Here is a 27,600-nt window from a genome sequence, read left to right as displayed (position 1 = left end):
ATATAGCTATTTTTTAAACTTATGAACAGGTGACTTAGTACAAATATTAAATTTATACATGATTTCCACTGTAGAAGCTGATCTTTAATATCAACTATGTGGAATTATCTGACGTAATAATAAGATCACAAAATGCGATTTTTATAAAGTGTATCCATATCATTAAAAGTATAGCTCCGAATGGAATCAAATACCTTCTCCCTTGCAGCAGCCTGTTTTTCACGGAGGTATTTTTCTCTACAACGATCACATACCAGGTACCACGTGCTTCCTCCTATGCCACCATCACCACAGTTACCAGCCCATCCTCCACAAAAATGCCCAATACTATTATATCCTTGTCCACCAGCATACCGGCCACAACCTTGAAACAATAACAAAAATAAATATTTAACACTCGAAGTGGCCTTAATAGTTTAATCCTTACTACTCGTACATTAATGACAGATTGACCGTCTCAAAGAAAGCAAAATACTCAAGTAGACACCTGATTTTCAGGCTACTAACTATATCAGAAAAATAGGTTACCTGATCAAAAGCAATCAATTAAATGATGCCCAAAATATTAGAGATACTTAGTTTCTATTCAGAATGATTAAAAAAAAGATAGGATACAGGTACATTTAGATATACTTAATTATGTCAATAAAATGAGACAAAACAAGTATAACAGTTCTATAACAATGATATATTTTCAGAAATCACATATTGATAAAACATTCGAGGTATAATATGTAGACAAAGAAAAAAATTAACCAAATTTGTACTAGGTGAATTTGGACTATTGATCAATGTTACAGAAATCCTTACATTTACTGAAAATGCAGTCTTCTTATCAATCAATGTCACTTTCATAGGAAGCAGCCTACAAAAATCAGTATAATCTAATTTAGTCTGCAATTGTGAACAGGAAAATACTAAAATAAAAGGAGATGGCCTGTGGGTACGGTCATGCCATTGTTTCTATTGTGTGAGACAGACACCTTAACGGCACCCTTTGTGTAACACATAAAATTTTTTGAAACATGCTACAGGAAAGTAAAATAGCACTAAATGACCTGGCCATCATACTGTTAGAATTTCTTTTATCTGTTTTTCACAAAACCCTGTATGGATAATGTACTTTAAAAATGACGTTCTAAGATACTATAAACTTTCTATCCTTTGATATAATTCATAGAACAGCTCAAATGAAGTGATCCCATTCATTAAAGAAAAAAGTACTTTTATGTACATTGGACAGTATCCTTTACCTGGGTGGGCTTGTCTCATGTGATAGGTCACCGGGTACGGATGTGACTCCCCACAGAGTTCACAGATGGTATCTTTCTCTGGTCCTCCCACTGCCAGCTGGGCCATCTCTCCAAACAAATTACCCCTGGGCCTAACTTCTGCCTTTTCTTTTTTCTTTTTTTCCTTTTTGGCCTTCTTATTCTCTTTCTCACATTCTTTCTTTTTAAGAACTGCACAGGAACCAGGACTTGGAAAAATCATATTCTGGGAAGCAGCTTTGATAGTAGCCAAAGAGATGTCTTCCCAAAAAGCCACTAAATGTTGCAAAGTTAAGGGAAGAGGAGATTTAGACTTCATTGTATGATGCATGGACATTTCAAAAGTGCTCTCGGTTTTCCCATCCTCACATTTTTCATGCAGAGGTGGTTCCTTAAGCATGGACAACACCTTGTTTTTGTTGATACTACCCATCTTAGATATATCTGGTCCATGGGGTGCAATATTAAACATATTCAGTGCAGATGATATTTCTAATGAGTGTCTATTTTTTAACTTGGTTTCTTTTTCCTCTGTAGGCTGTTGGCTATTTAAACTACTCCTTATAGGAGCATGCTCTTTGGAAAGTTCAGGATGGAACTTCAGGAAAGAAGAACAAGCCATTGCATCATGTACTATGCCTTCATGCCAGAGGAACGATGCGAACACGGCTCTGGCACATTCGGCCACAGAAGGAGACATAGCTTGCTTCGCTGGTTCTAAAGGCTTGGATCCCTCTCCTTTGAAGAGAAAACTTGACTTTTCTTTTTTGGGCCTGGTGTGTCTATTTGCACATTTCCGACTTATTTTGGGGGATGCTCTCATTTCCTGTTCATCTTTCAGCGGTGCTTTTCCAATGCTAAAATGAACTTTATTTGAACCTTCATCCACACTCTTAAATTCACTGCTGTCATCACAGGTGCTGTCTGTTAGACTATTTGTTTTTAACGTACTTGAGGTGCAGACTTCGACCACCTCACTGTGGAGGTTTTCCTGTACCACATGGGGAGAGGGAGCTCTATTTTCAGATCCAGGGGAATCTTTAGAATCCTTTGGTACTGATTTTGGTTTTGGTGACGTTGACCGTCCCCTCAAAGGTTCTGTGAGGGGCATTTTCTTCTTGCGGAGGGTATCTGGATCAAGTGTATAAGAGTCTGATTTGGAACGTTCACGAGGAGGATCAAGTTTTGTCTTAACAGGAGCAGTGCTTTTTTGAGGTAGATTTTTATCATGTGGTGAGGAGGAGCGTGGAGAACTAGCACCGGATGGGCTAGACCTATTGGCTGGGAGAGTCTTTGGCTTAGGAGATGACAAGCGAGAACCTGGTCCTGGGGATTCAGCTCTGGAGCTAGAAGACATCCTCCCATCAGATTTCAATGTCTGCAAGGTGTTATGGTTGGGGGACAGTGACCTACTGTGGGAATCTGACCTCAACTTTGCAGCATCAGATTTTAAGATGAGGGATTCACTAGCAGATAAACCTTCTGTGCCCCTTGGCTTCTTCTGATCAGCAGTAGTCCGGCTCATACGTCCATCAGGTTTAAGTGATCTGCTGTGTTTAGAGGACAGCTCTGATTTTCCTGATGTAGAGGCTGGTCTAGAAGATGTTGAGATGTTTCCTCGATCACCTGCATGGTCCATTTTATAGTGAAACTTATTAATAAAATTATAACTTACTGATAGCCACTAAACACTGAAATCAAAAACATAGCTACAAAATTTATATTGCTTGTCATACACATTAAAATACTTGAAGAATAAAGAAGGGGAAATATTTCTCACAAAATTTCCACACATCATTACACAACCATTATCACCAAAAACAACTTTCATGGATGCAAAACAGACTGAACAAATCCAGTGTGAACTAGCAGTGATATCCCAATCTCTGCCTTAGTGGAATAACTCAGGAGAATTTCAATTCAGTGAAGGATTAGGAACAGATAGAAAATAATTTTTTTGAATAGGAAATTATTTAATATTGAAACTTGTATTTTAAATGTGAAGTAGAGCTACATTTCCAGCAGAGTGATACCTTGCATCCTTAGGACAATGGTATAGGTTTTGCTGAATTAGAGAACTGAATGAATATGTGCATAGACACAATTACAATTTTCAAGTATATGCATAAATACAATTAGGCTAAGAAAGAGCTGCTTAAGAGGCACTCTGTTTTATGATCAGATTAGTTTATAATGAGCACATAAATGCCCTAGAGCAGTTATTTGTTTATAAACAGGTTATACTCCAAAAGTTCAGGAAGCTTAGCTGCTTAGAACTCAGAGCTTGTATCCCTTTGGAAACCAGAGAAACAGTGGATCCTCAGAATGAGTGTACAAGTCTGAACTGTGGACCCTCAAAACAAGGAGTCAGGAGATCAGAAGGATGACAGAAAAATGGGATGAAAGGAAGAATCACCTCCGTTTTTTAAGGTGAAGCATTAGATATTACTGCATGGACATTAATTGTTTTTGCACCCTGTCTTTCATTCAGTGTCTTTCCTTCATTCTTTTTTATGCCTTTCTTTGAGGCATTTAGAGTCAGGCTGTCCATGCCCCAAGTAAATAGCACCAACTTCAACATTGCCTTTCCTCTTCAAAATAAAAACTTCTACTCTTAGTGCAAGTGGTACTAGCAAAGTTGTTAGGAGAAAAGCAATCTAACTGCAGGGTTTCAAGTGGTAGAAAAAAACGAAAATCCATAAACCTATCTGGAAGTATTTATATTTTTTAAAGGAGAGTTCCTAGGAGATTAAGATGGATTTGTTAACTGGTTATAAATGCAGGTTTTTATTTTATTATTTAAGAGAAAAGGATGTAAATGAATTCAAGTGACGTAGCAAAATGTTTTTATGCTTGCGTGCATGTGTGAATTGTGTATGGTCACGCTCTAGTTCTCTATGGCTCAGCACAGTAGTGCTGGAGAATCTGCCCCCATCTTTGTCAAGGGCAAATTTTTGTCTGTTACTCTTCACTGATGTAATACTCAGAAGGAGTCCTGGAATACAGTAGGTATTCAATAAATATTGGTTGAATAAGTAATCATTCCAATTTTCTTAAATTTTTTCTTTGCTACTCCCAGGTATTCAAATTCTCCAAGAGTCCACTTTTTACAATTAAGGCTCCCAAGGCCACAGGACAGAGGTGACAGTAGTTACTGATGTGTAAGGGTTAGATGCTTGCAAGCTGAGTAATTCTATGGTGAAATAATAGTGTATGGCAAGTACGTTATTTAGGGAACATTGATAAACTAAATGCTTAATTGCAACATGCCAATATTTAGGATACTTATTCCTGTACTTTGGATGAATAAAAGTAACTAAAACACAATGCTTTTTAGTTTCTTGCAAAACTTCATTATTCAATCATGAACCTCCTTTATCATCTATGTGTTTTTTTTAAATAAATATGGTATTAACAGTGCTAAATTTTAAAAAAGGAAAAAAAAAGGGTTGAAAAATATCCCAATATAGAATTCTAAATATCAATGCTATCTTCGGATAGCACAGATAAACAGATGTGATCTATGAATAAGTACTCTCAAATTGTTCAAAAGTAGTTTAAAAAGTTGCTGCCCACCTCATCTTATTGACCTAGTAATAATAGTATATGGCAAATTTGATAAACAAATTATATTTGGTAGATTAAACATCAGTAGTCAAAGCCATTAATTCGAGTATGTGATGTTTGGAGTATTTGTTCTTTGTTATTAATCTGACAGCTGGACACATGTTTATCACCTTTATCATCACATTTATTTCAGAAACTGAACCACAAATAATAGGAATCTAGACAAACAGGTAGTAAGCCTCTTATATCTCCCTCTCCAAAAAAATCCATCTGTGAACTGAAAGAGGTTTTCTCTCTGATTAATTAAAAAAAGGACAACTTGTGTAGGATTTCTAACATAATGGGAAGGGTTCATGACAAAGATTACCTCTTCCCTGTGTCAGATGTGTCCTAGTGGCTGACCTGCACAACAGCTGCATGCAAAGGAAAGGTGATGCTGCCTGTATTCCAGGAAGGCATGCATTCACGATGGTAGGTATTCACTAATCATGAAAACAGCTGCTGTGGTTGCCTGAAAAATGGAATCTGCCAAATATCAGGAACATCACTTGTTATATGTGAGCAAAGAAGTTTATTACACAGTGTTAGAAGAAATAGGCATTTGTATACCTTATTATAGCTCTAATAGTGGTGAATATTTTCTTAAGATCTGTAAGTGGTGACAGCTAAATATCTGTTGAAGTTCAAGCACATAAATAACGGCAGAAATATTTCTTTCTCAGATATATTTTTCAAATGATAAATCTTTTTGAAAAATTTATTTTTCTAAAATACATTCTATATATTAAAAAAAGATTATGCTTGTTAAGTGTAGCAAGATCATGTGCTAACTAATTTATGTTTATCTTCTTCATTTGTGTTTCAAATGTTTTACAGCATGTTATTAAATATTACTAAAAATTGTTATGGTGTGTCTGTTTAAAATATCAATAAATATAAACAAATAGTTTGCTAAAAAAATCTTCAGATGATACATGATACTTTCACATTCATCTCCTAATTTATTTAATGACTGTATTTTTACATTTAAGTGATAATAGGTAAACATTTTTCTAACTTCAAAGGAATCCTAAAGAAATAATGACAGGATAGAAACTTAGGCCAAACAAATGCAATGTTATTCAACATGTTAAATGTATTCATTCACTAATGACTCGTATATTTTTTCATGCAAAAATCATAAATTATCAGGATCATATTATATCATATTATATGTATATATCACATGGCATGATATATAGCATACATCAGGTTACATGATACTGCATGCTGTTATACACAGCACTATATCCTATACACTATATAGCACGGGTTGTACAATACTATCCACTATATTTTTATATTTCCTATTTATACATGTATAGTGTCAATTACATAAATGAGAAACATATAGCTGTTTTATCTATTTCTAAGAAAAAAAGAAAATCAGTAATCAGTGGAAAAACTTATACAATATATTAGCCATTGCTGTACAATTACTTTTTGATAAATTTTCCTTTATACAATGTCTTAAAAGTTTAATTAAATAATACTTTAAGACAAAATATTTATGTAATATTTAAGACCAAAAATATATTTTTAAATTGTCTGAAATTCTGCTGACAGTCAATAGTTTAAACATTTCTAAGTTTAAAATATTAAAACTTAGTCACTAAGAAAATAATATTAGAAAAATTCATGCCACACAGAACAGGTAGGTTTACATATAGATATAAATAGACACACAAGTACTAATAACTAATTTAAACTTAAAAACTTCAAGTTCATTATCAGTGCTTCTCATAAAGGACCAAAATAGCAAAAATGATTTTTATATTACATAAGTTTAAGACTAAAAAATCTGTTTTATGCCTTGCACATACACCATCTTTTTTTTTTTATAAAAATGATTTAAAAAATTGCCCCATTAGGTAATTCTTTCTTTTTATATACTTATGATTTTTTTAAGGATCACATGATCTTTTAAAATTAAATAACAGTAATACTGTTTAACCTAGAGATGTAATAAACATGTACAGCAATTAGGATGATCTATATCATAATATTGAATAGGAACATCATAAATTACCCAAACATGTGCAAATTTAAATAAAATGGTAAGCTTTAATTTAAAAAAATGGAATGGCATGAAAATGACTGAGATGAATGGAAACATCTTTAATGAAACTCCCTTATGTTCATTTAGAATGGCCCATCCATGAGCATGTATACCCACCCTTCAGTTTGTGAGACAGAGATGAGAGAGCAGAGGCAGGCCCAGCTACACCATAATTTTTGTAAATGCGCTCACGAGAAGCAAGGTTGCGAGATGGAGATTCTACAGTGGAAAACATTGGCAAAGAAGCAGCACAGATTCAACAGAAAAAAATTTAGCAGAGAACACAAGCAAAAACAAAGCATTTCAAATGGTATGCAAGTATAAACTGTTATTTTAAATAGTTTATATTCTGCTAAATTTTCAACAAGTACATTTCTCTAAAACTGAAACAAAGGTCAAATCAATTAATTTAGATTAATATGTGTTAATGTCCAAATTTGTTAACTTAAAACTTAGTAAAGCTCATATCTCTGATAAATCAAAACTGAACATTTAATTTTAGACTTACATTTCTTTAGCTTGGTTTTCTATAATTTGGTGCTCATTTAAATAAAGATTTATATATATTTTTCATAGTGAAAGATAAAGAAATGTTAATTTTATTACTTAGAGCTTAACCTATTGTCTCCTGATTTCCTGAATGAACCCCTTACTGTAATTTTCCAGTATGTATCTCAGAATGAACCCAAGGTGACATTGTGTTTGGCTACTTTTCTGGGTCCATCTTCAGTGAAAAAGTTAGTACTAACCCCAGTATTTAGTATTTGTTTTATAGATCCTACTTCTGATACCAATTTCATTTACGCAATGTCTCACAACACAAACAAAGCAAATAAAATGTATGTCACTGAAAAAATGTCAGGAACGTCAATAATTTACTATTCAGGAAATGAAGTACTTAATTTAGCTTTTTTCAAAGAATTAATAGAACCTTTAAAGTGTAGTCTTTTAAAAAACAACTCTATCTGAATCTATAAAATCTTACTGTATTTAAAATTTTTAACTCATAACAATTAAAGCAAAATTAATCCGTTGAGCTGAATAAATTCAGGTAATGAGATAGTTGTCTTAGTGTTAGTGAAATAAACTACAACCAACACACACTTTTGTTAAAATAATAGAAGTACTGTTTTTGACTGATTCAAGACGGTCAAGATGAATGACTCATAAATTAAGAAGTCATTCAATGTAAAGTAGTGAGTATGTATTATGTGTCAGATATTGTTCTAGGTATTGCAGATACAATGGTGAACAGAAAGTCCCTGCTCTCATAGAATTTATATTTAGGAGTAAGGGAATGAACAACTAAGTACACACCATATCAGGAGCTGATAAACTTGGGAGTCATATGCCACAGATGTGTCATTCTCTATGATTGCATAAGACCATTTAGGGAGTGATGCCTAGAAGAGGCCAAAGCCCTGGGACGTTTCTAGATGATGAAATAGATGAGGATATAGAAAGGATACTAGAAGTGGGCAGTCAGTAAGGCAGGAAACTTCCAGCAGGTAAATAAATATGTTTCTAGGAAGAAAGAGAGACCAGCTCTGCCAAATACTGCTGACCAATTAAGTAAAATGACATCACTATACTGACAACTGAATTTGACCACACAAAAATCACAGACTGACTATAGCAGCTTCTGGATAGGGACTAAAACTCGAATGCAATGAGTTGAAGAGAGAATAGGAGTAAATAACAACATATATGGCATAAAAACACCTTAATCTAAATTTTAAAAAGTTAAATTTTTAATATTTTTGCACATCCTTCATTTTGAACAAATCTATGAACCTCAAAATATGTCAGGTGTTGCAAAAGGAATTCTTATGCTATTTAAGCCTCATATAATAAAGCGTTTGCAGCTACTGTTAAAAGTATCAGTTAGAAGGGTGATACAATTCTTCAAGACACAAACTAGAACCGTGGCAGCCTCTGCATGAAAGAGTTAATTCAAAGGGAATTCAAACTGCTGACATAGGAAGGAATACAATCTCCTGGCCTGGCTGCTAAAAAATCTGTGGAGACCCCATATAGCAAGAAGACACAGGAATAGGAAATCAGAAGAATATCATCTTAATTGGAAGCACTTATGAGCAGAAATGTGAAAAACTACAAGGAAACCTGTAAGATAAGATGTTAGAAGTTTAAGGACAAACTGCTGGAAAAAAGTTTGAGAGCAAAATGGCCTTCAAGTCTTTTCAATATATTACAAAGGCTAGAGACGGGATTCCTAGGTATGATTCAGAGTGAAAAAAAAATATTTTCAAAAATGAAAAGTCTAAAAAAGGTTAAGTGACTAAAGAAATTAAGCTGTTGCTAGAAACAACACGTTCCACACATTAAATCTTTACAAAATCTGCTCAAGTTTAAGCATACTTTCATAAAGTTATAGTTAATTTTTATAGAGATTTATACTTTTTAATTTAAAAAAGGGAAGCAATCTATAAGAGATACCATTGATATCTACACACAAAAGAAAAAAGTTGATGTCTTAAAAATCATTTGATAGAAGTAATCATGCTATTAAAAAATCCTATTAATACAGATAAGACAACCAATTATACTCATCTTCACAAAATTTTGACTCTTTTTTTGGGTATCACTAAGTTAAAGAGAATAATATTAAAAATAATTTTAAAGAATCAGGATATTTTTCTCTCCAGTGCTCATTTGAAGTTAATGTTGTTTGTTCACCATAGTTTGCCCTTATAAACAACATGATTCTGTTTTTGGAGACAGAGTTTCGTTCTTGTTGCCCACACTGGGGTACAATGGCATGATATCAGCTAACTGCAACCTCCACCTCATGGGTTCTAGTGATTCTCCTGCCTCAGCCTTCCTAGTAGCTGGGATTACAGGCACCCGCCACCACACCCAGTTAATTTTTTGTATTTTTACTAGAGATGGGGTTTCACTATGTTGGCTAGGCTCGTCTTGAACTCCTGACCTCAGGCAATCCACCCGCCTCAGCCTCCCAAAGTACTAGGATTACATACATGAGCCACAGCGGTCCTTTATGGGTCATTCTGTTTTCTTTGTTTTGGATCCCAAAAAACCAATTCCCTGAGTCATATCATTTCCTAGACATAGAAACTTCGAGTTCATTGTAAATTATACTTTTCAAGTCTTCTCTAAGTACTGATAACAATAATAAAGCAGTGTAAACTTTTCTAATAAGGAAAACATTCTCATTTCAGTTTAACAAAGACAAATCATAGTTTTGCTGTATCAGGACCCTAACCTTATCACTGGAACCATAACCTAGAAGAATCAAGACACCTGTCATCACCTGATGGCAGTATACAAAGCTGGGGTTTTGGGATTTTAAAAGTAGCATATATCATCTTTGAGTGTTGAGTCAACAATTAAGCAATGATTGGAAATGTTACATTTCACAAGTCAAAATCAGTAATACAATATTTTTTAAAAGGGTACGTTTTAGCATTAAATTCAGTTTGGTGCTCAATTTGTTGATTTCTTACTATGTTCTATAATCAAGCTGTGACATTCAATAACAATTTGTTAAATTACTGGCAGCCAATATTAAAAGAATTAAAAAGAGGCTATTTGGAAGGACAATGTAACGAAAATACATTATATTCAGGAGGCTAGGTGTTTAATCACAATGCATATATCACTGTCACCAATACTCACAGCAGGTGAGATAATATTGATAAAAAAATTTTTCAAAGACATTCCACTGAGATGCTACAAACAACAATAGGCAAAAATAATCTTTGGCATGTAATTGTGCTCCTCATGTTGTTTAGTTCTCAATCCTGAGGAGGATGTGTAATAGTCATAAATTTTACAGTCTTAGTAAAACAACTAGATGCAATCTTTTTTCTTCCTCGGTTTCCTTTTTTGCATTCCAATTTTTTTCCTTCCAACTTTTATTTTAGGTTCAAGGGGTAACAAACATGTGTAGGTTTGTTACACGGGTAAATTGTGTATCATGGTGGTTTGCTGTAAAGAGAATTTTGTTACCTAATCAAGCATTCAATCCTCATCCTCCTCCCACCCTAGATGCAAGCAGTTTTTCAATCCTCATCCTCCTCCCACCTTAGCTGAGATGTAATCTTAATAAGATATTGGGAAGAGCTTGAGGAAGTTTTATAAATAAGTCTTATGACAATGTTCAAATAGCACTGTATTCTGTTCATGCTATACGTACCAATATTTATGTGTTTATTTTTTTTTAAATACAAGAAAATCAAATTCTATAGATCTGTCACAAATAGTAAGATTTTGCCACATTTATGGTAGAATGATGGGAACAATGTTGTTGACTTTCCTCACTCAATTTAAATCTCAGTAATTGTGCATTTCTATTTCGCCCTGAATAGAACTTCAGATATTTTTGACAGCAATAGGCTACTATAAGAAGCAGTATGGCCGGGTGTGGTGGCTCACGCCTGTAATCCCAGCACTTTGGGAGGCCGAGGCAGGTGGATCACGAGGTCAAGAGATCGAGACCATCCTGGTCAACACGGTGACCAGGTCTCTACTAAAAAAAAAAAAAAAAATTAGCTGGGCATGGTGGTGCGTGCCTGTAATCCCAGCTACTCGGGAGGCTGAGGCAGAACAATTGCCTGAACCCAGGAAGTGGAGGTTGTGGTAAGCGAGATCGTGCCATTGCATTCCAGCCTGGGTAACAAGAGCGAAACTCCATCTCAAAAAAAAAAAAAGAAGCAGTAAATAGTTAGGTCTAACTTAATAGCTGAGAATATCTGGGAACTTAATTTTTAAATTATTTATTTAAAATATATTTAAAAACTAGTAGTTGTTTATTGGTCCTTGTAGAGACAATATATAAATTCTGCCTTCAACTTGGCCAAAAGATGTGATTAATCAAACAATATGCAGATCAAAAATAAGCATAATTAAGTGTAATTATCATTCCCACTTCTATCAATGCTTCACAAGATTTTTTAGAAAGTGACAGAGGTAGGCACAGTGGCTCAAGGCTGTAATCTCAGCACTTTGGTATGCCAAGGTGATCAAATTGCTTGCGCCCAGGAGTTTGAGATGAGCTTGGGAAACATGGTGAAACCCCATCTCTACAAAAAATACAAAAATTAGGTAGGTGTGAAGACACTTGCCTCTAGTCCTACCTACTGGGGAGGCTGAGGTGGGAGGATCACTTGAGCCTGGGAAGTGGAGGTTGCAGTGAGTCAAAATCGTGACACTGTACTCTAACCTGGGCACCACAGTGAAATTCTGTCTCTAATAAACAAACGAACAAACAAACAAATAAATAAATAAAATAAAATTTAAAAAATAAAAATAAAATAAATATAAACATAAAGTAGCAGTGGTGATTCGTATATGCTCTTAGCTATGGCATCTTTTCCTTACTGACAGCTTTAGATGTAGTACTGCATAATCAATACATCCAGTATTATTCTTTATAGTAAACTTATCAGAAGAAATATGGAATTATGTGAATGGTAAAGGAGCTTAGGACATGGAACAGAAACTAAGATTAACATAAACGTTAACATACTAAAAGAATTAAAGATTTATTTACATAAAATGTTAGTATTTACATAAGATTTATTTACATAAATGTTAGTATACTATAAGAATTATACTAAAAGAATGAAAGAACGACATTTTAAACTTAAGGATAAACTAGAAACAAGCTTTTTACTAGACGATAACATTAATCCACATGATCTGAATGTGGAAAGGAAGACGGGACACATAAAGTGAATACCCCTCCAAAATGCACTGTTTCTCTAGATGACATCTACACATAATTGAACTTAAAGAAAACATACTGATAGCATATTACTGAATATCTTCTAAATCTCAAGTAAATATGGTTAAGGAAAATAACACTTAGGAAAAGTGTATCATCTCAGGGTGTGCAATAGCTGAGACAAAAATTCTGAGCATACTTTGATGGGTATGTATCTTAAGTCTTAGAAAGAATAACTTCAACATACAAGAAGAGACAGATAGTGTTTCCCAAGCATTAATTTGAGACACAAGAAGACTGGATATGCTGTACAAATTGCTTATTAGTTGCAAAGGAAAATATATTAATTATATATCAGAGAAATCAGACATTTTGATAGCAAGTGATTAGCATTAACCATAACCCTTTCCTACCTCTAAAAGGGACATCCGGAGAAAGACACAATGCTTACTTGGCACAAAGACAGCTAAAACCCTAAACCAAAACCAGAAGTGCTTTTAGGATAAGATACTTTTAAAGTACTATTTGGAGAAAGAAGGAAAAAGCAGGTGCCAGCAACTCATTGCCTCAAAATGGGACTATGTGTTAACTAAGGAAACAGAGGAACTGTTCCATTCTTTCCTTTATTCTTACGTCGCAGGTGGAGGAGGGTTTCCTTAGTTCTCTAACACAATGGTCTCCAAACTTTTTGGCACCAGGATTTCTTGGAAGACAATTTTTCCACAAACAGTGGGGGTTTAGGGGCATAGTTTCAGGATGAAACTTCCACCTCAGATCATCAAGCACTAGATTCGCATGAGGAGCTTGCAATCTAGATTCCTTGCATGCCCAGTTCACACTAGGGTTTGCGCTCCTATGAGAATCTAATGCTGCTGCTGATCTGTCAGGAAGCAGAGAGCTCAGGCAGTAATGCTCTCCTCCTGCTGTGCAGCTCAGTTCCTAACAGGTCACGGACCAGTATTGGTCTGCGGCCTGGAGGCTGGAGATCCCTGCTCTAACAAATACTGAGAAATAAAAAAAAATCAAAACAGCCTTGAGATACTGTTAATTACCCACCTGACAAAAGTTTATCAGGGATGTTGTTGAGGGATTTAAAGTATAAAATAACAAGGCTGAATTAAATGACCTCTTGTCTTTCTCACTTCTTTCAGTATATGTAAGATAACTGAGATGTAGTAGGGAAAAAAACCATTGGAATGAGTTAGCAGACTCTCATGTTCAAGTCCTAGATTTGCCCGCTATGACTTTGGGCAAGGCAGCAAGTTCTCTCATCTCAAAATGAGAGATGGATAACTTCTTAGGCCCCTTGAACACTTGAAATTAATTATGCTATCAAAAGACATAATGGCTGCTGATGATGCACATTTCTTAAATAAACCAAAGAAGGAAAGAAAATCTAATAATAAGGATGAGAAGTCTGGTTATAAAAAATGAACACTGTGTTTTGTTCAGCTTAAGTAATGAGATACACTTTAGGAAAACAGGACAGAAGTTTGAGAGAATAACAAAGGGCAAACCTAATCCTTTCTAAATTAAGTGCAAAATCATGAGAATGCTTTAATACATTTTTTAATAAAAATGTATGTAATTATGAATAATTTTATATTTTCAACTTCTCAGTCAATAATGCCATCCTTAATTATGAGAATGTTAAATATGTTTCTCAATTTCAAGTAATATTACAGCCAACTGGAGCTAAGTTACCCAACTGAACTCATTTTTTCTTAAAAGCTGTTTTTGTTCTTCATTCTTGGTACTAGGTAAGATATGATCTTTCAAAACAGGGCATAAAAGTGGGTGTCATTTGAGACTGGCTCCTCACTTTAATCAGCATGTCACGTCCTTTTTTTTTTTTAATTTGAGACGGGAGTTTTGCTATGTCGCTCAGGCTGGAGTACAGTGGTGCGATCTCGGCTCAGTGCAACCTCCACCTCCCAGGTTCAAGCCACTGCAACCTCCACCTCCCAGGTTCAAGCAATTCTCCTGCCTTAGCCTCCCAAGTAGCTCGGATTACAGGCATGTGCCACCACACCCAACTAATTTTTTTTTTGTATTTTTAGTAAAGACGGGCTTTCACCATGTTAGCCAGGAGGGTCTCAATCTTGGCCTCATGATCTGCCACCTTGGCTTCCCAAAGTGTTGGGACTACAGGTATGAGACACCGTGCCCAGTTAGGGTCTTGCTCTGTTCACCCAAGCTGGATTCTAGCTCACTGCAGCCTTGAACTCCAGTGGTTAATTTTTTTTTTTTTTTTTTTTAATAGAGACCGGGTCTTGCTTTGTTGTCCATGCTGGTCTTAAGCCTTCTATTGTCTAAATATTTCTTCTGCATTCTCCCTGCAATTAATCTTAGCTTAAACCCTACTCAGCTCTTCTCTCAATTCCCTGCCTCCCAACATTCTCCCTTTCTCCAGGACCTTTTACATAATATTTTCAGTTATCTGTCACAAATGGAAAACCAATCATATCACTTCTTATTTAAAATTCTGCAGAACTATTTCCTCCATGTGCTCCCTCCAATTATTCACTACACATAAAGTGTAAACTAGTATGGCTTACAAGACCCTTCACGATCCAGCCCCATCTTCTCTAGTCTGAGACACTGTCACTACGTGACCTAAAGCTGCACATGCATGAAGTTTCTCAAATCAACTATGTTCTTGGACAGGAATCAAAGTTTATTTGCATGAATGATGCCTGGCATGTGATAAATATTTGACATATGTTAGCTGTTACTATCTCCTATCTTCTCGTTCCTCAAAGGATCAATGCAGATTCTCCATGGTAACTCTGAGCTGATAGCTCTTCCTATTTTACTTAGAAAAAAGAGCTCCCAATAATATACATTCTTCTTTCTTGCTTGTTATGATGGATAACTACTTGTGATCCTATTTAGCCAACCTTTCCACTTTGCACTGGACTGCATCCCCTCTTCTTTATCATATATATATATATATATATATATATATATATATATATATATATGAGACAAGGTCTCACTCTGTTGCTCAGGCTAGAGTACAGTGGCATGCAATTATGGCTCACTGCAGCCTCGAATTCCTGGGCTCAAGTGATTTGCCTGCCTCAGCCTCCCAAATAGCTAGGATTACAGGTGTGCATCACCATGCCTGGCTATTTTTTTATATTTACAGAAACGAGGACTTGCTATGTTGTCTTCGCTAGTCTCAAACTCCTGGCCTCAAGTCATCCTCCTTCTTTGGCCTCCCCAAATGCAGAGAATATAGGTGTGAGCCACTGTGCCTGGTCTCCATCCCCTCTTCTGTACAAGAATATTGTGCCAGTAATTCTCCTCACCCTCCTGCATCATTAATATTTCTACTGAATTATTCTCTTTAGAAAACCACCTTGATATACTTTTTTTTTCTATTAACAAAACAGAAAAAAAAACCTTTTCAGATCATATCCTCTCTCCTAGTATCTTCTCTTTACAGCAAATCTTGACACATTTCTCTATACTCATTGTCTCCAATTTCTCTTTCCCCCTTTCTCCTGAGCCTATTCTAATCAAGCTTTGGAGTTTCATTATTAAACCGGCTCTCTGCATGACCGGCACTTAGTACACTGCCTGGCATGTAAGTGGACTCAATAAATACTTTTGTTTCAGTGGATCTCTGTAGTGTAGCTCATGCTATCCTTATAGTTGGAATGCTCCATTAACCGCCTTCCTCATCTCCATTCCTCCTTGCCTGATAAATTCTTACAAGTCCTTCAACACTCTGAGTAGAAGCGGCCTCTGTTTTGAATGCCTCTCTTAATTCTCCTAGCTGAGCCAGAAGCTTTCTCTCCAACGCTTCCATTGCATCCTGTGAATACTGCTTCTGTTGCACTTAAAACATGTCATCGTTTTTCTTTAACTTGGTTATCTCTTACAATATTCTAGAAGCCTTCAAGATCAGTGATCATGTTTTCTTTATCTTGCTCATCACCATAACCTAGCAGAGTAAATACTTAGTAAAAGCAGATGAATAAATGGAAGAATGAATAAGTCATCTAAAGAAAGATGGTAATGAAGGGTGAAATAAATGCAGTAGCCAATAAAGAGGTAGGGGAAGAGGGAGAGATAAAAGGTCAGATCAAGTCAGGAGAAAGAAAACGAATACACTAGGACACAATGTCTTGTAAGTAACATCAACATTCTTCGAAAGATAGCATGGGGAGAAATGCCAGATATAGGTGAAGAGGAGGAAGGCAGCAAATCACACTGCCACGTGTGTACCTATGCAACAATCTTGCATGTTCTTCACATGTACCCTAAAACCTAAAATGCAATTAAAAAAAAAAGAAAAGAAAAAAAAATTCTTTGTGGTTTGAATTCCTAGGATGAAGTAAAAGGTGGATGAATAAATCGCTGATGAAGCACCAAAACAAAATACCTGGGTCAAGGCTTTTATGCCACTGAGAAGACAGCTCAGCTCAGTGAAGATAAATTCAAGCCCATGCCTAAAATGATTCGTACTTGTATGCATGTTGGAGATGTTAGACCCAAAACTAAAATAAATACGTTGGTTGCTGTGACAGATGTTATAGGGTCAAGAGGAAAAGCTTTGTTGAACTTCAAAATTTGAAACAACACTCACCCTAATTTCCTAAAACAGGGATTAAGTCCCACAGGTCCTCCTTCCTAAAGCAAGTGCTTCATCCACTTATCTTCAAAGGACGCAAACAACAAACTGACAAATACAGTGCTGAGATGATGATGCAGGGTAGAAATGACTCAGTCTAAGCTTTACAAACAAACCTGGCTTTAATACTAGCATTCATACTAACATCTGAATGTAGTCTAAATACATTAAGAATTAATCTTAAAACAATAAATCAAATTATGTTGCAAAAATAGGAAAGCTTTATCCCTTTCTAAATTCCTTCCCGCAATTCAAATAAGCTGCTCTCTCTTAGACAGGAACTTTTTCTGTAGTTTCCTCGAAGCATGAGAGATATTAAGTATTTGCATCAAAAGGCCATAATAATATCAAAAGATAACATTTATTGGGGATCCCATTTTATGAAGAGTTGACAAAAATTCAGACCTGTCAGGCCACTTAAAGAGAGCTAGTAAGTAGCTGGAGGCGAAATCTGAGCTGAAAGTCTTTCCACCACTGCATTTCTACAAGCTAAGTAAACACAAGTGTGCTCGTATTCTCAAATGTAAATAGTCACACAGATATCCAAATGGATTTTGGGGTCACATTTAACAACTTTTTTGTACCACATAAGTATGTGACTTATGAATATAACAGAAAAACTCTTTTTGCAAGGTACCCTATCTGTGCAAGGTATCATATCTGTGCTTAACAGTACTGTGGATTTTGACATATATTGTATATCATGTTTAAAATTGCTGGGAGATGTCCACTACGTACCATCAAAATTAAAAATAAAACATTAAAAAATGAAAAAGAATATTAAAAACTATCTGGGAGAAAAGTAAATTGTCTTCAGTTTTATTTGCCATTTTTCTACCACAAATAAATAAATAAAAGTTAACTGGACTATTCAGCCTTTTGAGCAGTAGGTAGAAAGTGATAAAATGCTATATTAAATGCAGTCATTTGCAATACAGTTTTTCAGTTGGAGAATCTTGCTTAGAATTCAATCACTATAAATCCACAATTATCATACATCATATCATCACAGTATAGTTGGCTTTAATTACTAAGAGAAAGAAATAAATTCTCTTCTTTGAAGATGTCCTCTGAGTAAACACTGGACTATCATAATAGAAAACACAAGATCTTAAATCGATCAACTGCTAATCTTAAATACCTATAGTCAATTAACACTCTTTGAATGCCTATGATGTGTAAGACACTGCCAGAAGGTACAGGACATAAAATGAATCTTACAAAAAAAATGAGGATAATGAAAATAAGGAATGTAATATTCTTGAAGAAAGGAGCCACATATGTCATGTTTCACTTTGGTGGCCACTAAAATGTTATCACTAAATTGCTTACCAATTCTAAAAACTAAATAACTAGTTTTAAAATAAAAAAGTAAATTATAGAACAATAAAGAAAAATTCTATATATACACTTTTCATGTCTCGGTACACATACATGATAAGGGAAATTTGTTAACTTTTAATTCTGTAACATTCTACTTCACTAGAATAACAGTTGAAATAGTTCCCATATATATAAAATCAAATAATTTTGCTAATTTAAAAATTACCAAACATTCTATTTTGTGGAATAAAGCGTTGCCTGATTCTAAAGAAAAGTTAACGAATTAACGCAATGTGCCAGATTATTTTTAAATTTCCAAAGATAAGTAAAAAAAAAAAACTATGATTCAGAAAAAAAACCAAAGATTTACAGATAATAATGCTCACAGAAATGCTAGATGAAGTTAAACCATGGAACAGTTTAGGTATGTCTCTGCAGAATTTTTCTAGTTAGCCAGGAACTTCAGTTATGACATTAAGGAAATCTTTTTTTTCTCCATTCAAACTAACACTACATTAAAAAAAAAAATCAAACTACAAAAAGAAAAATAATCAATCTGAACAAAGCTAATATTCTAGATGCCAGACCTAGTTTAAATGTAAATTATATATACATATATGAGTAGATTTTGTATTATTTACCGAGGTAAGACTGAATATTTAAAACAGGCTTTGTAGTCAGCAAAACTGACCTCAAGTTCTGGCTCTGCCTTTTTACTATGTATGTTTCTGAGGCAAATCATTTATCCTCTCTAAGCCTCTGTTTCCTACTCTGTAAAACACAGGTAAGAATATCTAAAATGTGGATGCATTAAAGTGCTTAAGTACAGTGTTTAGTATACAGTGGTAACTATCAGTATAAACTAAATTTAGTAAATATGGTCTTCTACATAATGATTTATTTATTATCACAAAAGTATAAGACCAAAATGATTCTCATTTTACTAAATGGCATAGGAAGTTCACTATGAATAAGCCATCTTCTCAAGTATAGGTTGATGTGCTAGTGGGATACGTGGCAGTGAGGTTCAGGGAAGAATTTCATGCTTGGGGAGTCTTAACAAATCTTGGCACTCTGCCACATTTACCTTTCCTAACATGATGTAAAAAATACAATTCTGAATTCTTTTAAAAAGTTAAAACTATTTTCAGATTCTATACTTTTTGTTATGCTAAAGATTAAGACTTCCATTTTCTGGAATATGAAAGTTAAACTTTAGTGACATGTTGCAAATAAGATGTTTAAAACAAGACCTAAGTGATTTCCATTATTGGACTATAGGCAAGTAATGATTCTGAAAATTGGTAATTGAAACATAGCTAAGCCATGATTTCAAATTTGTTCCAGGAGAATGGTAAATAAAGTGGTGGTACTGATAACACGTATGCATAAGATTATATTGGCACAATGTCACCTGAAAACTGTTATTCCCTGAAAGAGATGAATCAACTTTTATTACTGTTTATTTTTTGAAATATTTTATTAAATTTGGTAAAATAAAAATAGTAATTACACTTGTTTTTGTAAAGACTTGCAATGACTCTTTAGATAGAACAAAAAGGTTCTCCTTACGCCCTCATTCTTCTGTCTGCTACTGCTCTGACATAGGCAATTTTTCTTTTAAAACTGAATTTGAATATGAATGAATTAAAATTTTCTAATATAAATTTTCTACCTGACTGATCCTTATGTTTTTCCTTTATGTTTTTTTCTCTTGTCCTTACCTTTAAAACTTCTTGAAACCTAGGGAGTATATCTAAATGTAAAAAGTCTGATGTACCACAAAATTAATAAACTAACTTCTCACTTCTTTCATTCTTCTGAAATAATATTTATTGTGGAAGGAAAAAACTATCTCACACACAACACTATTTTGTTTCTTTGAAATTATTCTCCTAACAGATATTCAAATGAATATTATACATAAATGAAGATGATAAGCTAGAAATTGATAGTACTCATATTTCCAAACTAAGTAATTTCATCAATTAAACTTTCCTAATGGATAGTGGAAACTCAGAAAAGTTTATACTCATGTATACCCTTTGCCTAAGGTGGATAAAGTAATGAATAATATCATTTGCTAGCTACATACTACCCTAGTTCTTAACAAAAACTAAACCAGTTAGCATTATTTTACATGACTCTAAAAACACTTATTAATGTATTTTTGTAGTAAAATAATTTAGACCCAAGTGCGAATGTACTTTACCAAAGCAAAGGGGTTGTGCATTTGAATCCGAACAATGGTATACAAGCTGAGACTTTCATAAACTAGCTCATTCAATTAATGTGTTTATTGAATAGTCAACATGAGAACTGAATGCCAAGAAGAGTACATTGTTGTCATACTGGATAGAGCTTTGAAAAGTTTACGTGGAAGGTTCAAGAGGTTATAAGAAAAAAAGAACCCTCAGTTATATAATTTGTTTGGGTCTCCTTTCCAAACCAATGTGAAGTACTATCATGGATGAAGGACTAGCAATCCTAAAAGGCAGAACTGGAATCAAACGATCAATTTAACATATTAGGAACAGCAACAAAAAAATAAAGACAGGAGACAACAATTTGAGAGGCTGAGAAACCTAAATTGCCATACATTTCATAGATATCAAATTCATGTAAAAAAACTAACAAAGCTGTCCAAACAAGTACAGTCTCTCTTCTACCCAGTGATACAGTGAAATGGTTTTATCCTTTTGGGACATCTTGAAGTTAACAAAAATCCAGTGAAAGTTGTCCCTCTAAGTGATGCTTACCAAAGTCATGGATATGAACTTTAAATCAACTTTAAATTAAAAATGTCTTTCTTAACATGTCTTCTTGTAGTATGTAATTGCTTATACTGGAATTAAAATGGAAAGCGTAATAGTCATATTTTAATAACTACTCAATTTAAAAATCTGTGATTAAAGCAAATGTCTTAGCTGCAGAATGTCTTAGCTTGAAATAGCTTAAATATTTGAAAAATGTGGGAGGGGATAACATCCTAATTAAAAAAAAACAGTCAGGTGAGTTGATAACTAATTATTAATTGATAAACAACTCAGAACAAAGCTTCAGAAATGCTTGATGAGGCAGGTAAGGCTGACAGACTTACTCTGAAGCTGAGGCTGCTGGAAGGAAAGGGGCTGTCCGAACACAAATGGGCTGTGTACTAGGGAAGAGGGAGGTTTTGCAGCTTGATCAAAGATGGAAGGAGCTGGGAGATTGGGTCGTGACTGAATGGAATTCAATATGGCACTCAGTTGGTCACCTGCAGTAGGTAAAACAGTCAAAACTACAACTCATTATTCATTAACATCCAAAATGGCAACGTAAATGGTGCTTTATGACATTCAGATCAAGTTAAACACTAAATAAAACCATGCCAATTCAGAAATGAGTGAAAATTAGTGCCTATTAAGTATCTCCAAATTAGGGACTAAATTTTGCATGCCTTTTTTTTAAATGGAAGCACCCCACCAAATCTTACATAAAAGCCCATCTACAAAAACAAATCCATTTAAATTCATATATAACGTCTCTGAATATTGATGGAAGAACAAAGGTGCTATGAAGAATCTATGATAAATTGCTTCAATATAGTCCATATATAAATGAAGGTCTAAGTAAATGATGCCTTCTCCATAGCTCCCAATGATGACTAACACTACCCTGCCTCATCAGCAGTATATTTCGTGCAAAAAAAAAGCAAATATACAGTTCTTCTTTAAAAAGCAGAATTAAAGGGGCAAAGCATGTTATTAACATAGCAACATGTTTACATTATAATTACACATTAATACTTTCTTTTTTAAGTTGTTACTGCCAAAGAAATTCTACTTTAAAAGTATAAAATATTTTGCTTAGATGAATAATTAAAAAATCTATAAATCCTATGACAAAAAGAATTATGAGCTACCTAATTTGAATAGTATATAAAATATGAATTCTAACATTTTTCCTTGTACCAAAAGATTATACAAAAAAAATTTTTTAAGATAACGAAATAATTAGATGGATGATAACTCCTTGTGAGAATATATACATTAAATAGTTTAAATGATGCTGGAGGTCGGGGGAGGGAACTATATCCAGACTAGGCGATGCAAAAACTGGAGAGTAGTATCTTTCTATTCATATTTCCTAAATATAATAAAGTTTCATATGCGAAAATTTCAACTGAAGCCTACAAGGGAAAGAGTTACATGGAAAAAACTGTGTACATGAGTTATATATCTTTTTTAAAAATAATAAATAAATGCTGTAGATTATAGGAAAAAATTTAGGTTCATGAAGGATTTTCTAAAATACTGTTTTAAGGAAAAAACTATAAAAAGCAGTTCTTTGATCTTGGACAATATTAACAGCTAAACTGCTACAGATAATAAAGTCATATATTTCATAAAGTTTAGGTTTCTTAATATTTCTCTGCTCCATCTAAATATTTGAAAAACTTGTTAACAAGAGCATGGTCATTATTAATATTTTTTTTAAAGAAACAGGATCCTGTTCTGTTAGCCAGGCTGGAATGTGTGGTTATAAACAGGAACAACTATAGCAGACTACATCCTTAGGCTCCTGGCCTCAAGTGATCCTGCTGCCTCAGCCTCCCAAGTAGCTGGGACTATAGGCAGCCGCCACTATACCCAGCAATGGTGCATGCTATTTTTGAATGATATTCACAAAATCACAATTTGAAAAAGTAATACTTAATTAATTAATTTATTTATTTTTTGAGATGGAGTTTCGCTCTTGTTATCCAGGCTGGAGTGCAATGGCGCAATCTCGGCTCACCGGAACCTCTGCCTCCTGGATCCAGGCAATTCTCCTGCCTCAGCCTCCTGAGTAGCTGGGATTACAGGCATGCGCCACCATGCCCAGCTAATTTTTTGTATTTTTAGTAGAGACGGGGTGAAAAGTAATACTTTATTATGTCTACATAGTAACAAATTTTCTCGGCAATGCTTGTCTCTCCTAAACATTCGTATTTATTTTAATGATATTGTAGTAAATTACATTTTAATGTCTGATTTACTATGATAGCTATCAGTACAATGACAGACATTTCAAAGACTGAAAGTATACAACTTGTGTTAAACATGGCTTTAAAACATTGCTATGTAGAGATATAATAGTGGTAAGCAAATGCTGAGATTTTAAGAGTTGACAACAGAAAAGAGAAAGGGACATAAAGTAAACACCACCAAACATTTACGTAAGTATGAAGATCTAGCTTAAATTAATGGAAATCAGATACCCAAAGTAAGTGAGCAGGTTAATACCCAATCCTACGGGATAGGCCAATCCAAGGGAGTAAAAAGAAAAATCCTGTGGCTAGGTTTCCTTCATAAAATACTTTGTGGAAAGTAATGAAGCTATTCAATAGGAAGAAGTTTTATTTTAAATGGAATATTTCTTATACATTGATGTAAATCTGTATTTTGTTCACTACTTTATTTGTTCACTTGTTCTGCAAGTCAAGAATAATGACACTACTGTATTTGTCCCTTGGAATCAAGTCCCGTTAATGAACTTAAATACAATTTAAAGTACAATTATTTCCACATAGGCTCTCTGCTCCCTCTTACCCATGACCCAGCTGTATGTTACCTGTGGACAATATGGCTGATTTTGAAGGAGTCTAGATCAGGTACACAGGAAAGAACAAGAGTGTGTCAATTCACATAAAAATGCAATTTCTGATGAACCTCCAGCATAAATTGTTCCAAAATTAACTATTGTTTGGATAGTTCATGATGCTGGTCTCTTCCATTAATGAAGTCAAAACAGTTGTATATATTTTATACTCATAGGCTTATGGTTTTTTCTTTTTTAACTTTCTGGTTTTATTATAGATAACTAAAACCAAATGTATTATTTTATATAATTTTAAATTAACTAAGATTATTGGGTTAGAAATTCAAAACCACATAAATTTTTAAAGCTCATGTGTAACATTACTTAATATTATTTAAAAGTAATATTCTGATTTTATATGGATCATTTGAGAAAGTTCTTTGTTGCTCATTAACATTACCAACCTAATAAGTGGATAAAAACAATATTTTACTAGATTTAGTGAAATAGAATCTTTAGAATAGGAATTCAAAATGAGTGTTTTTTAAATAGAAAAAAATAAGCAAGCACTCATAAACGTAAGCCAAAACTGGTTTAAAAAAAATACTATGAAGAGAACACCTCTGTAAAAATTTTGAGTATTAGCTTTCCAGGAATAAATTTTAATTTAATAAAGATTTCTGAGTGAACACAAATAAAAAGGGCATAAAAGAGTAGGTAACAAAAATAATGAAGTTAGGTAAGTAAAAGACTTACTTTTAAACACCTACCTTTGTTATTTCCGAGTCCATAATCAAATCCTTGGGCACTGCAACTTGCCCCTTTATTAAAAGCTTGCACTGAGAAAGGGCTTGGAGGAGGAGTTTGAGAATTCTGATCCAGAAGAACTTGTTCTACAATAAAAGCCACAGCTGTAACATTAGTTTCTTATAGGCTATTCCCTATTCATACAACAAAGAAAGAAAATTGCAAAAGATTTTATGATGGTTAGATTTTAAAATAAGCTCATTTCTAGATTTAATAAATCTAAATACCAGTCAGGTCATCCTAACATTGACAAAGCACCTGACAAATCTTTGCTTTTATTTAGCAAATACACAGTGAAATTTAGAGCTGTGATATGCTCTTACGAAGCCAATTTACTTTTATTGTGGTGGGATACATTATTGAATGCATACTAACATTTCTGGACCAGAAATTCTATATTTGTAATAAATTTATACAAGAGTATTTTGCAAAACAAAAATGGATAACCTATAAATGAGAAAAATATTTTGTATTAGTATTAGATTAGAGAAAAAAGCTATTTAAGTATCTAGTTCCCAAAGGAATTTTCATTTTTAACTGTTCTAAATTATGTGAAAATTATGAAAAACTTAACTTTCAACTTATTTTGATTTATTATATAAACATATTTTCCCTAAATAGAAGGATAATAATAAACCATATTACATAATCATAGTCTATAAAAGTATCAGAATTCTTATTTCAAGCAGAAAATGGCAAATGTTTTGCCACCAATATATTAAAGAGAAGGGAACAAAAAGGAACATATCTTATTATGTGAAATCAATGTTGAAAAAGGTAAAATAAAATTTAAAGTTGAAAATCTAACGACAGGAAACCCTAAAGATTCTATGCATTTACTCAATGCTCTTTCCCCAAGACAAATTGCAATTAAATGAAGCTGCCTGAGAGAAGTACTACAATTGGTAGTTTGAATACTGAACTTTCATTTTATTATAAAAGGATAAAATGTTCAGTCCTAGACTGGTATGTAAGAAAGAGGTTTACACATTTATATTAATGAAATAAAAAGCCTGTTTTATAAAGATGAACCTTTATGTTTCAAATTTTCTTCTTTAACGTGCATTAAGTATTCATGTATTTTACAAATCAATTTTAACAGTTGCAAAATTTTTTAACCTTTAGTTTTGCTTTTACACACACAAAAAACCTTTAAAACAAAAGCAATACAATATGCATTGAACTTCAGTATTTCGAAGCTTAATTGGAATAAATCACAAATGTAAGCCAACTTGCCATCTTCATGTCGGAGGTACTGGTTTCCGCCTCTGTCTCTAGCTAAGGACCATGCCTCTCCTTCATCACTCTCACAGAACTCTACCATGCTGTTCTGATCCAGTTGCACCCACGTCCCTTCAGAATTGGTTACCTGGTACATAACAAAAAGCATGATTGATTGGCTTGATTCTTTCAAGGCACTCAATCTGAAAACCAGTAAAAAGCTTACGTGTCTGAATAGTGTAATCATTCCAATATATTTCTACTATGAAATTAGTTTCTGAAATTAAGGCCACAGCCTGAGGTAAGACAGAAATCAACAAAAAGTTCTGTAACATACTGCTTATTTATAAATTTGGTTAAAATAATAACGTCGAAAGCACAAAGATAATCCCTAAATAATTCAAGGTGTTAAACAAAAACACACGGCTCATTTTCTTTTTCTGCAGCTAAAATGTCCTAACACAGCCTACATGCTATTATTCAGGTTGAGAGTACCCATAGTGTAACTTGAAAATGACCCTTACTGAGAAACAGCATGACACACTACATCTTCAAGCTTATCAGCTGAGGCAAATGCCACAGTAGCCTAAAGAGTAATTTTATTTGCTCAGGACTTCAGTGAGACCTATGAATGGGAACAAAGAAGTGAAACCTTTTGCATATGATCACATCTCCAAACCAATCACATAGAATATTTTAAGTGTTGATAATCCATGATGATATAGTACATTTGTAAAAATGAAAAAATATATGCAAATACCAAACATTTATATATACAATACAAACCATTTGGTAATATATTGTTTTTACAAGGATAATTACGCAAATTATTAGACAGAAGCACAGAAAAATTATGTTAGTATTTGCAGTACAAGTAAAGATAAAATACATTAACATATAAAAACCTGCAGTAGAAATGGCAACCTTTAGAAGAGATGCTTTGGTGGTATTATATTAAAAATGAGTATCTTAGAAGTCATGAAGCTACAAGAATCCATACCTCTCCCACTGCTTTGACTTTGTTTCCCAGAACTAACATTCCAATTGGGATACCTCTAAGGTTAGGGCAGCTTCTGATGTTGTGACCTGAAGGTCCCGTCTTCACTACCTTGTACATGCCTGGCCCTCCTCGCAAAAATGGCATATCTTGTTCTTGCATTGTTGCTTCCTGTGGGCAGCAGGAGTTTATGTCTTTGAAAAAGTCATCAGTATTAGTTTTAGATTCCTGAAAATTTGAATAGGAAAAAAAAATAAACAAAATACAATCTATTATCACTTTCAAAGCCTTCCTATTAATAGCTTTTATACCAAGTCAACAATACTGTCAACATAAAAAAAACCCCACATAACTAAAGATAACTGAAGAATTAGTCAATATCACTAATGAAAGAATCTGTTTTTC

At 33.9% G+C, this 27,600-nt stretch overlaps 1 protein-coding gene across 50 annotated transcripts in view; it reads right to left on the bottom strand.

Annotated features, from left to right (window-relative positions):
* Positions 1-27,600, bottom strand: part of MYCBP2 (MYC binding protein 2) — a 286,856-nt gene that overhangs the window by 54,834 nt on the left and 204,422 nt on the right. For 12 of the 50 annotated variants that reach the window (XM_054252281.2, XM_054252282.2, XM_054252290.2 and 9 more), the window contains 7 exons: positions 27,199-27,423; positions 26,214-26,346; positions 24,941-25,063; positions 21,709-21,888; positions 7,054-7,155; positions 1,254-2,897; positions 195-364 (listed from right to left, as the gene is read on the bottom strand). In XM_054252281.2, the coding sequence (XP_054108256.1) occupies positions 195-364; positions 1,254-2,897; positions 7,054-7,155; positions 21,709-21,888; positions 24,941-25,063; positions 26,214-26,346; positions 27,199-27,423 (2,577 nt within the window). The remainder of the gene's footprint in view (positions 1-194; positions 365-1,253; positions 2,898-7,053; positions 7,156-21,708; positions 21,889-24,940; positions 25,064-26,213; positions 26,347-27,198; positions 27,424-27,600) is intronic. The other 38 variants (XM_054252297.2, XM_078342035.1, XM_008980265.5 and 35 more) reach the window with 11 other exon arrangements.

The sequence above is a fragment of the Callithrix jacchus genome, chromosome 1, assembly GCF_049354715.1.
Source record: "Callithrix jacchus isolate 240 chromosome 1, calJac240_pri, whole genome shotgun sequence".
Taxonomy (NCBI): Eukaryota; Metazoa; Chordata; class Mammalia; order Primates; family Cebidae; genus Callithrix; species Callithrix jacchus.
The sequence above is the reverse complement of the archived record's forward strand: the minus strand, read 5'-3'. Positions and strand labels throughout refer to the sequence as shown.